Raw genomic sequence first — 13,320 nt, 5'->3', positions numbered from 1 at the left:
TACCCCGGGCTATGTTTTTCATTAGATATGAGCCATTACCTTTGTAATGGTATAATACCAAAACAAAACTCCAAGCCCTTGTATCATTTCATTTTCAAGCCTTGTTTATTATTAGTTGTGTTACACACTGATTTTCAGGAGCATTTATTTCAACTAATATGTCATCTCAAATATTTAAGATCACTGTATTCTATTTAAATTTATCTGAGTAAGAAAAATTACAAGAACTACTTATTCTGGCTCAAGGCTTTTAGATGTTTTCCCCCTCATAATGCAAAAGAGGAGTCCAACAAGACAGGCTAAGAGTAAACAACTAGTTTTATTCATCCATTTTATATGTGTATTGGGTTTTTAGATAGAGCAGAGCTGTTCCATTGTAATTTAGAAGATGCTGAGCTCAAGGAAGTACCTTAGGAAAAACTTTTCTCCTATGTGCAAAGGATTCATTTCTCTCCAGCCCTGCTGCCTGATTGGTCTGAAACCAGCCAAAGTAACTATCACTGAGACATTGACCACGATTGAAGCCTTGGGGCTGAAAACACTGGCAGTTTGGAGCTGGACTGGGGAAGTCACATCCCTCAGATGGGTGGAACAGATGGCTGAGGCTGTTAGCAACATCAGCAGTCCAGCTTCTATCTGCTGCCACCCTTCAGTGGAGCCCATGCAAGCTGTGAGCTACTGCAGAGAGTCTGACATGTGGCAGCTGAAGGAGTCATTGTAACTCAGTCATCTGCATCCCAAGACCATGCTCGTCCCTGAGACTGAAAAGTCGTCAAAGACTTTTCTCTTGTAATCTCCCTGGTTCTTCTCTCAATAGCAAAAAACCTGCTGGAGTTTGAAAACTTACTACGATTTGCTCACTGATAGGTCTAAGGAAGCATTTGGCACCATGCTTTGATGGGGCACCTCAGATAAAATGCCAGCTGGGCTACACTGCTGGGTGTCAGCTGTGCACTGCTGCTCTTAAATGCTTCAACTGTCTGCAATGGCTCCAAGATCAGGCTGAAAATCTGGCACCCAACCTACATTTGTACAAGGAGATGTTCAAAATGATGTTCAAATTGTGATTTGACCATGCCCGGAGCTGCCTGGGGGACTGTGAAATTCGTTGTGAAAGGTGAGCCCAGGATTGCAAGTCTGGGGTAAGAGGCTGAGGAACACTCCCAATTTCAAGCAGAGGCATCTCTGTTTCCTAGTCTTTGTAGTCCTTGACCTTTCTTTATACTACAGCACGTCAAGCTTTTGTTCATGGGTCTAGGTGGCTCCTCTTATCACTTAACTGTTATTTTGGCTTTACTGTATTGTGATCAGGTTTGCTTTTGATTTATTTTATATTCTATTTCAATTTAATTTCTTTAATGGTAAGTTGGAATTTTTTTTTACTTTAATATTTAATTTCTAACTAGGCATGACACTCAAATAGCTGTCCACTGCTTCAGAAATCCAGACAAACCAAGAGAAAACAAAGCTATGACCTGCAGCCAATAAGGTTTTACTGGCAAAGACTGGAAAAATCCTTTGCCATCACAGCCAAGATAACTTTGTAAACAAAATCTTGAGGACAGGGTTTGCATAGCTATGCCAACGGAGGACTGGTCTTGCTGGCTGAGTTCATATCATTTGAAGAGCTGATGCAGCCTCCAGAAAACCTCCTGCATCCTTATTAAAAGGATGCTGCTTACACAGACACATGGTAAAGCCAGAACAACAAAGGATGTGCTGTGCTGGAGGTTTGGTGTGATCACATGCTTACACCATCTTGCACTACCCAATTCCAAATTAACTGGGAATACAAAATGAAATGGTTTAGTAAACTATGGGATTTCGCAACTATGATTTTCCTGGTGCTCATGTACTTGCAGTGCACATACGCAAACTATTTTTAAACAACCTTGCTCGACTATCAGATGCTCCTCAGCATTAGTTGTGCCAAATACTGCATGTGGTAGTTCTGGACATTTTCTGGCAGCTTAAACTGACCCTTGTGGAGCTCCACTTTCATAAGACCAGACTGCTTACTCTATGTTAGAGGCAATCCAACAGTAGCTTCTGCTATCAGCAATATAGGAATATTTACACTTACATTGATCAGGCTTCACATTCTGTATCTGGATAGGAGATAGGTAGAAGCTGTTGGCCCTTCAAAACTTGATTTTCATGCCAATGAGATCTCCCCAGTTCGAGTCTCCAACCTTGGGACAGCAGACTCCAGCTGTTAGGAGGGAGACCCAACTGGCTGACTCCAGGTAGACTCATCTGCTTCAAACCTCTCTTTCCGATCATCACTGTGGTTCTCACAACAGTGCAAAGGTTAACAACCCTCATTGCTGAAATGTCTTGAGGTCCAATGAAAATGGATTTATTTTTGTTTGCGTTAGTTGAATTTCTAATGGGAAGGAGCTTCACCAAACCCTCTTGTCTAATGTACACTTTTCACCTGCTAGGAATTTATCTGCAGAAAGCCAACATTTTGTGCTTGAGAGAGTGGAGGATGTCCCTGCCACCAGCTTGTTTTGGTTTTGTCTGCTGTGAGCAAGATGTAGCAGACCAATTCAAAAACTTTTATCCCCGTGGTGCCATACCAGTTTATGTCTTGTGATGGGCTTTCTATTGAACTGCTGCACTTCATTCATGTTTAAAAAATTGTGGGGAGGTTTGTGGTGAGCCAGCATTCCTACCCATAAGCCTGCTCTGCCACATCTAAACTGCCTGTTTGGGAAGTTAGCTGTTTCTTTCATTATTGCAGGTCCTCAAAGACTTCTCTCTTGTAAACTCCCTGTCACAACACACTAGGGTCAAGAGAACAGGAGAATTGTATTATGAAGTTTAAAGTTTTAATAAAGCTGAAGCCTTAGGCTTTCTACAAGAGAAGCATGAGTTCTATTTGCACTGTTCGAAAATATACCAGCAGAATTCTGTGAACAGGTTTTTTTTAGTTGGGGTTTTTTACTGAGTTATGCGTAAGGAGGATGACTTATATCTTGAGCTTTTCTATTAATATTTTTCTACTCATTATTGATTTTATGAACTTACAGCTCCAATGTAAGGTAGTAATTTTGAGTAGAAGTTCTGCAAGAGAAATTGGTCTGCATTGTGAACTTTGACAAGTCCTAGACTCCAGATGCTTTTAAGCAATCTGTTCTAATATGTTCATGCATTATTACTACTGTTGCAGTGTGATTTATTGCTGTAGAAAAATATCACAGTTGTAGATGTAACATCCAGTAGATCTTTGAACAAAGTATCAGCAATGGTCATTCTCTAATTGTATCTTCTAAGGTATTTTCTTTTTGCTGTTTAAAAACTGATGTGTATCAGGGCCTTTGTCTACTTAGAGTAGGGATTTTGTCACATCTGAAAATTCATTTAGGGAAGACGATTGCGGTTGGTAATTGAAAATGAAAACTGGTAGAACTTTGGATTGTTTATTATTTTTGCTTTGTGCTGTTCAAGCATTGTTGCCCAGCAATTCTAATTCCTAGTGAATAATATTTTATGAGGGCTTGGGGATCTAATTCCATCTTAAGATGTGCAGAAAATTGAGAGTATTTCAGAAATTCAGGCATTCTATTCAGGAAGCAGTGAACAGTCTTAGGAATGCCAGACCAACAAACTTGCACTACAGAATACATACTTCCTGGTGAAAAGAAGTTTTTCATAACTGAGGAGAGGCTCAAGTGTTGCCAGGCAGACAGACTAGTTAATTGGTTTGTATGAGACTGAGTGAAATGATGGTTGAAGAGGATGTTGACTGGTAGCAAGCAAGTTACAAGGAGAGCATATGAAGTTACCAAAAGGAATCCATGTTCCTTTCCAAAAGGAAATAAAAATTGCCCTCTTGCATACTATTCCTATCACGTGATTCCCTCTCTCCTCCTATCTACCATTGCATTTACAAATATTTGCAAATATTGCAGTGTCCGGCTGAAGCTGTTTTGATCCACTGAAATTTCTACTGCAAATTCATTCCATGTCTGAAAACCAGTGAGGACTTTTGGACAGGGGCTTCCAGTTATTTCCTCTGGAAAGAATTCTGCTTGCAGATGCCAAAATGTCCTAAGAGTCTCCAATCAGTATGATACAACTGCACATAATGGAAAACTTGCATTGAAATTATATTGCTCCAAGTCAAATGCTTGTTGTCGACATGCTCATTGAAGCCCAGTGCATACCATGTAACACCATGCCACAACTGAAATTGCTATGGAAGACAAAGAAAGTAGCTGAATAGTTTATTTCAAAACTTCAAGAGAAATTAGAATTTGGATGTGTTTTTAATTCATTTTTTAATCCATTTTTCCTCATTCCTAATTACAATCAACTCAGAAGAGTAAATATTCCCTGAATATGAAGTGATGCTTTTTAAATTTGATTGTATGAACCTGCAAAAATAAAACCTGTAAAAAGTAAATAAATATTTTAACTTACTTTAACTTTTTTCAGAAGTTTGGATTTTTACCTGTTTTAAATGTTAGAATTGATGTAAAGAGTTCAATGTTTCTAGGATTTACTCCCACAGCTATTTACCTAAAGTCTAATTGGTACTTTCAGGGATTTTCATGGTTTGTGGTTGGCAAAATGAGACCTTTAAGTCCTCTTTTAACACACTGATGCTTTCATTTGACAGGACTATTATGCTATAAAATATATACCAAAGGCCTATTTTATCATCTATTCTGACTATATATGCATGCTAAATAAACTGCATATGTATCGTATGTGCAAAGCTATGTTTTATTTATACATGCTACAGATACTGCAGGTATCAACCTTTTGACACTATATTATGACAACTGTGTAATATAAGCTTACAGATTAGCAGTAGAATACTTATTAAATTGAGCAACAAATGAGTAATTATGATGTATGAACATGGGAAATGCACTTATAGGGATTTTCAAGTTCTTGCTTATGTAACTGTTAGAGGTGAATACTTCTGCAACTAGATCATTGAGATCTACCCTTCCAAAGTGAAGAAACAAATTTTCAACCACTGGGATAAAGAGGACTTTCAAAGTATGTTTGAATGCTTTCTAACTTGTAACAAGGAGAACTGGTCTACAACTTGTTGTTCTAAGGGAATGAAATATATAGTGTTGGAATATTGTTAATAAGTTATCAAACTTTTCTGTGATTACAAAGAAGGAGCACAAGAAAAAAGATAAAATGGAAATGTGTAAAGAGACAAGCTTATTGGGAAAGTCTAGAGGACTCAGAGTCGTGAGTGGTGCAGTGAGAGCCTATTTATATATAACAGAGAAATGCCTGCTTCTGGTTGTAAATGAATTATTGGAAGAAGGAATGTAAGGAGAGAATGAGCCATCCAGTGACGAGATTCACAGAGAATTGTCCTGCAAAATGTAGTCAGCTAAGAATAGTTTAAGGTTTTTTAATGGGCACTAAGCAGGAAATTAAGTAATTCCTAGGCTGTGAAAACTTTCTGTCTGTGGAATTTGCTCTATAAGCCATAAATGAACTTCGGAAAAAATTCTTAGACATTTCTTTGCTTCAGTAAAAAAAATCATTATTCTGAAGAAAAATGTCTAAATTTTAGTATTTTTAGTCTATTAAATATCGTCAGTTTTAGTATGTCCACCTCAAAGGATTCTACAGGCTCCATGGGATAAAACACGTCCTGGGAAGAGTAAATCATGCATCCCACAGTATCCTTCCCTTGGAATCTAGTACAACTTCCGTGTTACATCAAATTTGAATGGTAGCTGGGTCCTATATTTTTGTGTAAAGTCAATCTATTTTACCTTTACAATTTTATTCCACTCATTTAATTTTTAAAATTTATCTTAATTCAAAACTGATTTTAGAAAAGAGGAATATGTTCTAACTGTGAGCTATCATTCCATTGAATCTGAAGCATTTACTGAGTATTGAAGCATCTGTGCCCAGAAGTGCACAGACTTCTTGTATCTTCTTGCAGGGTAAATTATCATCCCTGATAAGAGGGTCTGCTGCCTGAGCTTAACCTGGATCTCTTCTCCTTGATTATTTTTATTATCAGTGAATGTCCCATTGTAGCAGTAAACTTGAGCTGCTCTGATAGAAGCAAAAGAGTCTTCAGTTTGACATGCTCTGTTGTGACATTTTTGTGTCACTGAAACATGGACACGTTAGACTTCTTGTTTAAGTGATGGTTATACCCTTGATCCTTTCCACACTTGATGTGTTGTTTTTGTCTATTTCTTTCTAAGTTGGCTCAGAAGGGCATGGATGCCTACCAAAATTTTTTCTTCTGGGCTGGATGTTAAGAAATCTGTACGTGAAGCTCAGTTAATCCCTTTGATCCCTCTTTGCTTCTGCATCTGTGAGACCTTATCCTAACCCTAGCACTGTGGCTGAGTTATCAAAAAACATCACATTGTCAGCCTCAGTCACTTTGCTGATCTTTGTGAAGAGAATACTATTCTGCAGGCATCCACAAAGCTGAATGGCAAGCACCAGGAACATGTTGGGTATTGCATATTATTTCCTATATATCATACATGATCTGAAAAGCAAAGACTGTATGTACTATAAGAAGAAAGATTAGAAAGAAATGGTGATCAATGACTGCCAGTTCTTACATGTGCATAGGGAAATTGAGAATAGCAAACCTGAGCTAGGTCTGGAAAAGAAAAAGGGAACTGCACCTTTGTATTTTCTTGTGATTTGAAGAAAAAGGTGATGTTCTAAGATGAACTGGGTGGCTAGTTTTCAAAACAGAAACATGGGACACAGTAGCTTGAGAAAAAACCTGCTTTTCCAAAGCAGCACATATTTTTTATCTTTGCTGGTCATTAGAAGGGCTTCTGAATACCAGCCCTTCATGGAGGAAGTCATGCTGGAATACTCTGAGCTGGTGATGATTTTAAACTTCACCCAGCATGTAATAACTCTGAGTAATTGGTAGGTATGTGGGCTTCAAGGATAGTGATATTTTTGCACCTTTGCCTGTTTAATCATAGTGTTCTGTGGAAGACAGTGCAGCCGAATGAGTGCCAGAATGCACAGCACTGGAACAGGAATATTATAAGGTGTGTTTAAAACAGTTATTCAATGTACAGGGTTTAAAGCAAGTTAGGTGTGTGTAGCTGACTGGTCTTGTTTTTAGATACTGTCTCTTTCAAAAAACTTTTTTTCTGGTAGGTTTTTGGAGTCATTCTTATGGCAAGGACATGGAACAGTGGGTTCAGAGGTGCAGCCTGTGTGCTGATAAGCAGTTACTAGAGCATGAAGAAAGAATACCTGATTTTAGAAATGTGGTATGTGTTACATTTATACAGAAAGGAAGCTTAAAAAAACATTAACTTTATTGCAGCATACACAGTGATAATGACACCAATTGTGAAATGCTGGTTTTGTAAGTATAATTTATTATGCTTTCTTTGATCCAGTGTTACAAATTAGGATCACTCATGTCAGGAGATTAAAACCTTTTTGTCTGTCTTTGATATCAAACTATTCTTTCCCAGTACCTTTTATCTTGCATAGCAGTGCTGTACTCCACAGCATCTTTGTCAGTTCACTTGTGTTATTTGCAGCAATCATTTAATTTTTTTTAGAACTGATATTATTTAGTCATACTGTCATTTGCAACAACAGCGGTTCTTTAATATCCTAAAAATGTTGAGAGGCTTTGGTGTTAGCTGAGTAAGCATATGAATAAAGGAGAAGAGAGAAGAATTTTGGGACCATGGTGAGCGTGCAAGATAGCTAAATTGAATAGAAAAAGAAAAAACCTATATAAGTCGAAGTGAGATTGTACATCAGAAAAACTACAGCAATCTACTGAAAATTAGTAGATGATAGTCATGAGAACCTTACAGTGAACCACAGGTACCAGCTTCCCTGAAGAACTGAAATAGGAACTTGGAGAAGCTTGTAAAAGGTGCCCTCAGGGAATCTTCCATTTTTTCACTATGATACCTTTAATCCTAGAATTGTCAAGCCACATGGAAAATAATAGGACTGAATAGTTCAGTCAGTTAAAAGTTAGTATTATTTTTTTTTTATCAAAAATATTAGGTGTTTCTTTTTTTTCTGGACCTGTTAGGAATTGTATAAACTTTAAAACAAGTGAAGTCAAGTAGTGAATCTGTATTGTTGTTTCTTTTTAAATTTAAGATCATTCTATAGGAGTAAGCAGACTCTATTCAGTAAAAGAAATTAATTTAAATACAATCTTTTTAACAGATGATTCAACGAGAGGCAGAAGTAAAGAATAGGGTAACTGCTGTGGCGTTGACAGACTCAGTTCACAATGTGTGGCATCAAGAAGTTGGGAAAACTATTAGAGAGTGGATGCGAGAGGTAAGGCCTTTTATTTTTAAAGAATTTGAGTATGTACATCTATATATGGCTGAATAAACATGTCTGGGTGTGAAAGACAGCATCATACAGAACAGTGGAAATCATGTATCCATACCAGCCACTAAAATAACCAAGATTAAAGCCATTCTGAACTGCCAAGTTAGCAGTCAAAATACTAAGCACCAAGTCCAGTGTTTCTTCCTGATGCACAGCGATGCAGAGACATGCCAAGGCAGCCCATGCAGTGCTTGATATGTGGAGCAAAGTCCTGGGTGCCCCCCATGCTGCTGGTTTGATCTAGCAATGATGGAAAATCCTCTTTAAGCTCTTCATGACTCAGTTTGATGATCTGCACAGGTGGCAAAATACCCTTTCTCTCAGCAGCTTTTTGATATGTAATTACTCCTGTAGGACTCGGAAGCTCTTACACTTAGGTATGATGTTGCTCAGACTTAAAAAATCATATTTTAGAGCAAGACCAACTAAGCTACTGTGTATGAGTCTCATCCTTACCAGATCAGGCTGATCTCTGTTTTCTGCATTCCCATGGCAGAGCACTAAAACAATAGGTGCACAGAGTTAATTTAAACTGGTCATATCCTGAACTTTATTTTATACTTGACGTTTTCTCATGGATTTAGTGAAACTTTTTGTATACAGTGCCTGTTCTTGACTTTAACTTAAAGTTTTATAGGCCATGACTGATGGGAATTGAGGATCACCTGGGATGCAGCCTGACAGCTCTGACTTAAGTGTTAAAAATACAAAGAATGGTAACCCCTACAGGCTCTGTCAGAGAAATTCCCATTTTCTTTATGGGAAATCAAAACTTAAAATATGTGTTATGTAGTAAAACTGAAATTTTAAATCCTGTAATTTGAATCTGACAACTCCATTTTTCTTTAAGCATTTAGTCTGAATAAGAAAAGTGCATTACCTTTAATTTCATTTGCAGAAAGTAGATGTTAAAGAATAAGTTAAATGATTAATGGCCTAAAAAGTGGATGGAGTGTCATAACTTACATTAGCATTAAAAATCTCCTATAAGAAAGAAGAATTTTACATATGTGAAATGTGGCTGAGTGGTATTAAGTCTAGCATATCACCTGGATATCTCTTACTTTAATCAGGTTTAAGGCTAGTGGTAAAATGAATAATAATTAAAATATACACCTAATCGCTGCCTGTCTGTAGGGCTAATTGCTGTCATTGAAAGAATGAATTGTTAAAATAAAGTAATTCTTCATTTGAGCTATCTCTCCTGTATCACTGGTGGCCTATTTTTAGTACCTATAGATGTCATGATTTTTGAATTTATTAGGAGCTGTGATGAATGATAAAACAAATCATCCATTTACATATCTTGACACTGCTTTCGAGAATACTTATTTCTTACAGGCAAGTGTCACATTGTATATAAAAGATAGTTAATTGTGTGCTAATCTTCTGTATTATCTCCAGCTCTCTGATGTAGTGTTCTATCAGTAGTTAATATTAATTTTACTTATTTCAAATGATTGTAATACTTCATAAAAATTCTACTTCTTTTGTAACTTCTACCACCTTACATTTGCAATTTCACATTCAGCTGTTAATTAAAATTACACATGCAAATCATCAAATTATAATGCTTTACTACTTTAAACTTTAAAATCTTCATGAAATACTTCAATTTTACCAGGTTTTACTAAATATGTTATATTACTGGATAGTGTGTTTGTTTTTTTCTTTTTCCATTGAGTTCAATAGTTTCATTGATCTACTGTTTCTTACAAAAATCTGCCATGCTTTGTGAACTTCACTTTCTAATCTCATACAGCAACCCTTCCTTTATGTTGTCCCTGCTCTCCCTGGTCCCAGAACAGTAGGGTTGCCTTGACAAATCTATTCAAAAGCCATTCCTCACCCTTTATTGGTGGGGACTGAAGCCTTTGAAATTCTCTCCTCACTGCAACACAGCTGACATCTTCTTCCAGACAGAATGAATTAAGGAAATACAATAAGATACTTGATCTAGCAGTCAAGGATCTTTCCACAGTGAGGACGGACTCCATGGTGCACAACTGGGACAGCAAACATCTACAAATACACAATACATGCTATTTACCAGAAGAGAATTTGTCCATTTTTACTATCATAAACTGATGGTAATTTTTTTTTAGAAATCTGTATGCAAATCTATTGGGTCTTTCCAAAAGGTTGCGGGTTTTTTTTTTTAGCTTTTCCACTTAATGAAGTTAATCGGGTTTTCAGACAGGAAAAATTTAGATTTTTAATAGAGCAAGCAACATGATCTTGTTGTTCAGCTGGTAATCTCCTTAAAAATGTAGTTGCTTTATAATAAATCTTCAGTTCAGATTGATTTGGTATAATTTCATCATATGTTATTGAAAGCATATAATTTAATACTTCAGTTTATAGACTACTCTGATTAGATAGCATTTGGAACAAAACATTTAGAAAATTCATGGTAAATTCATCCTTCTCAGAGGTTCAGGAATGAAAGGTAAATGTAAAGGCTTTGTGAATATAATTCCCCAGATACCAGTATTTGCCTTTTTTTAATGTTCACGCACATTCATCTCAGCTATATCTCCAATTATTTGAATATTAATATTCTATCTTGGTAGTTATAGTATGTTGTTTCATATTTTCGTGAATGTACTGCACCAAAATACCCTGAAAAATTCTGATTTCTTAATGTTAGCAAATGAGCAAGCTCAGTTTATACCAATACCTGTTTAAATCAACACCACCTTGGAAAATCTTAAAGCTTGTAGTGGGTAGTTCAGGCTCTAGTTGGTCCAAGCACCTACTCAAGTCCACTGGCACTCAAAGTAGCACTTAAAAAGCATGATACTTCAGCACATTACAAATCTGCCGAGTTATGTTCTTACTTACTTAGTATGAGCTTACAGTATTTCATCATCAGTAAGCATAAGTTAGTGTACTGTACTGTCCAGTTGTTATTTACTGCTGTGTAAATCAGTTTGAGTATTTTGATGTGATCATTGTCCTCACTTACAACATCTGTATTTATTTTTGCTCTGAGTTTTTGACTTATCCCAAGAATTGCCTGCCTGCTCTTACAGAACTGCTGTAACTGGGTGTCCAGCTCTGAGCCCCTGGACACATCGGTGGAGTCCATGCTTCCAGACTGCCCTCGTGTCTCTGCAGGTACATCCATTTGTTTGCAGTAAGCTAGTGTACATGTTTATACCCAGAAGCAGCTTGTTCATTTAAAAATGCCTTAAGTCCTGACTGCATTTTAACCTTTCTACAGCCAGATGTGGCTGAAAGCATATGGCTTCTGATTTCATGCAGCCCACTTTTTTTTTTTTTTTTTTTTTTTTTTTTGTGTGGGATTTCAGTTATCTTGTCTACTTGTTGCTTCAATTTTCTAGTCTTCCTTTCTGTTTAAGTAATTGATGACATTATATGTAGGAGTCTGAGAAAAATAGTAGCGATAACAAGAACTGGGAAATTTATCATAGGTCCTTGAATAAATATCCAACTCTATGTTGGCAACAAGGTTTCAAAAAAGTACATTAATGAAAGTTACAGTTAAAATAAATGAGCCACTTTCCTGAAGGCTGAATGCTGATCAACGTAAGTCTAGCTTACATAGCAAATGATTTGCAGCATCCAAGAATGTTGATGTGAGTTTTCTGTTGTTTTGGATATACTCAGCTATGCTTTTTCATTATTGAATCATAAATTGCAAGGAACAGGTGAAATTATGCAGAGACTTTAGTTAAATGTGTGATAATTCCAGAAAGTAGATTTAGTCATCAATGTAAAAGGAAAACCTCCAATCTCTGTAAGAACGGAATCTAAAATACATAAAGCAGTTACTGAACTTTCATGCTTGATTATCAGTTTTCCTAACAGCCATATTTCTGTGGAATATAAAACCAAGTTCAAAGGAAGACTCAGTCTATACAATATTAATCTCAAAGCTGAAACAATATTTGACCTTGCTCATTGGGATGCAGTAGTTCCTTTGACAAGTTAGTTTCATATCTGTCTGCATTTGTGAGGTTGATAGTGAGACTCAACCTTTCAGGTCAAACTAAATTTACTACAGGATATTTTTAAGGTTTGGAAGATTTAGCACTACTTTGTTTGAGAGCTCACAACAACCAGAGATTTTGATTACATTTCTGCTATGGTTTGGGATCTCACTATGCAGATCCTCAGCTTTGTACAGACGCATGTAATAGAACTGACATTGTTCTTTCATGCTTTGGAAGATGATATATTACTAAAATTTTCATAGATCCAACATTCGTTTAGCAACTTTTTGCTCCTTTAGGGGAGATTATTGCAGTTTAAAAGAAAAATATTGTTCAGTGGTGGAATTCTTTAAAACAATATTAATTTTTAATCTCTGACATCTGTGTTACTCTTGCGAAAGACTGCATATTATAGTGGTCATTTAAGTCAGGTAAATAAGGATTTGGTTGGCAACTGGTCAGTATTTACTGTACACTGGCCAACAATGAAAATAATCCATGACAGCATCTCCTCCCTTTCTTTGTATTCACCTGATATAAATAAGCTAAAAGGTATTCTATAAAATAAATCCTAGGTGTTACTTGAAAAGCAGTGCTTCATTAGAGCTGTAAATAATAAGTCTTGATTTTACATTTCTGTTGAAGACATGTCACAGTGGCCTTAATGTTTCTGCACCACTTAATGAATTCCTAAGCTGCACTGAAGCGGTAGAAGAATTAACTTAAATGGGGTAGGATTTCAGGAGTAAAAGTTGGGTATTTGTATTTAGTGCATACGTTGAGATAAATTAAGATCACTAATGTCTTCGATGCTCTCAACAGAGATTTTTGATAATGATTTTATGTAAGATAACTATTTCCAGGCTAGTTCTTTTTAATATAAATATAGTTTAAAATGATATAACTTCATGGGACTGCTCCTGAATTATCAGCTTGCTCACATATTTTCTCTTACATTTCTTATAATCGTCTCTTGCATAAACAACTGTAAGACATTTAG

General features: G+C 36.4%; 1 protein-coding gene across 2 annotated transcripts in view; it reads left to right on the top strand.

The window, feature by feature from the left end:
• Positions 1-13,320, top strand: part of FAM172A (family with sequence similarity 172 member A) — a 259,377-nt gene that overhangs the window by 178,852 nt on the left and 67,205 nt on the right. For both annotated transcript variants that reach the window (XM_050986881.1, XM_050986880.1), the window contains 2 exons: positions 8,188-8,304; positions 11,397-11,481. In XM_050986881.1, coding sequence (XP_050842838.1) covers positions 8,188-8,304; positions 11,397-11,481 — 202 coding nt within the window. The remainder of the gene's footprint in view (positions 1-8,187; positions 8,305-11,396; positions 11,482-13,320) is intronic.

This window comes from Serinus canaria, chromosome Z (assembly GCF_022539315.1).
Source record: "Serinus canaria isolate serCan28SL12 chromosome Z, serCan2020, whole genome shotgun sequence".
In the NCBI taxonomy this organism is placed as follows: Eukaryota; Metazoa; Chordata; class Aves; order Passeriformes; family Fringillidae; genus Serinus; species Serinus canaria.
Note: the sequence above shows the minus strand (reverse complement) of the source record. Positions and strands in the feature narration are given on the sequence as shown.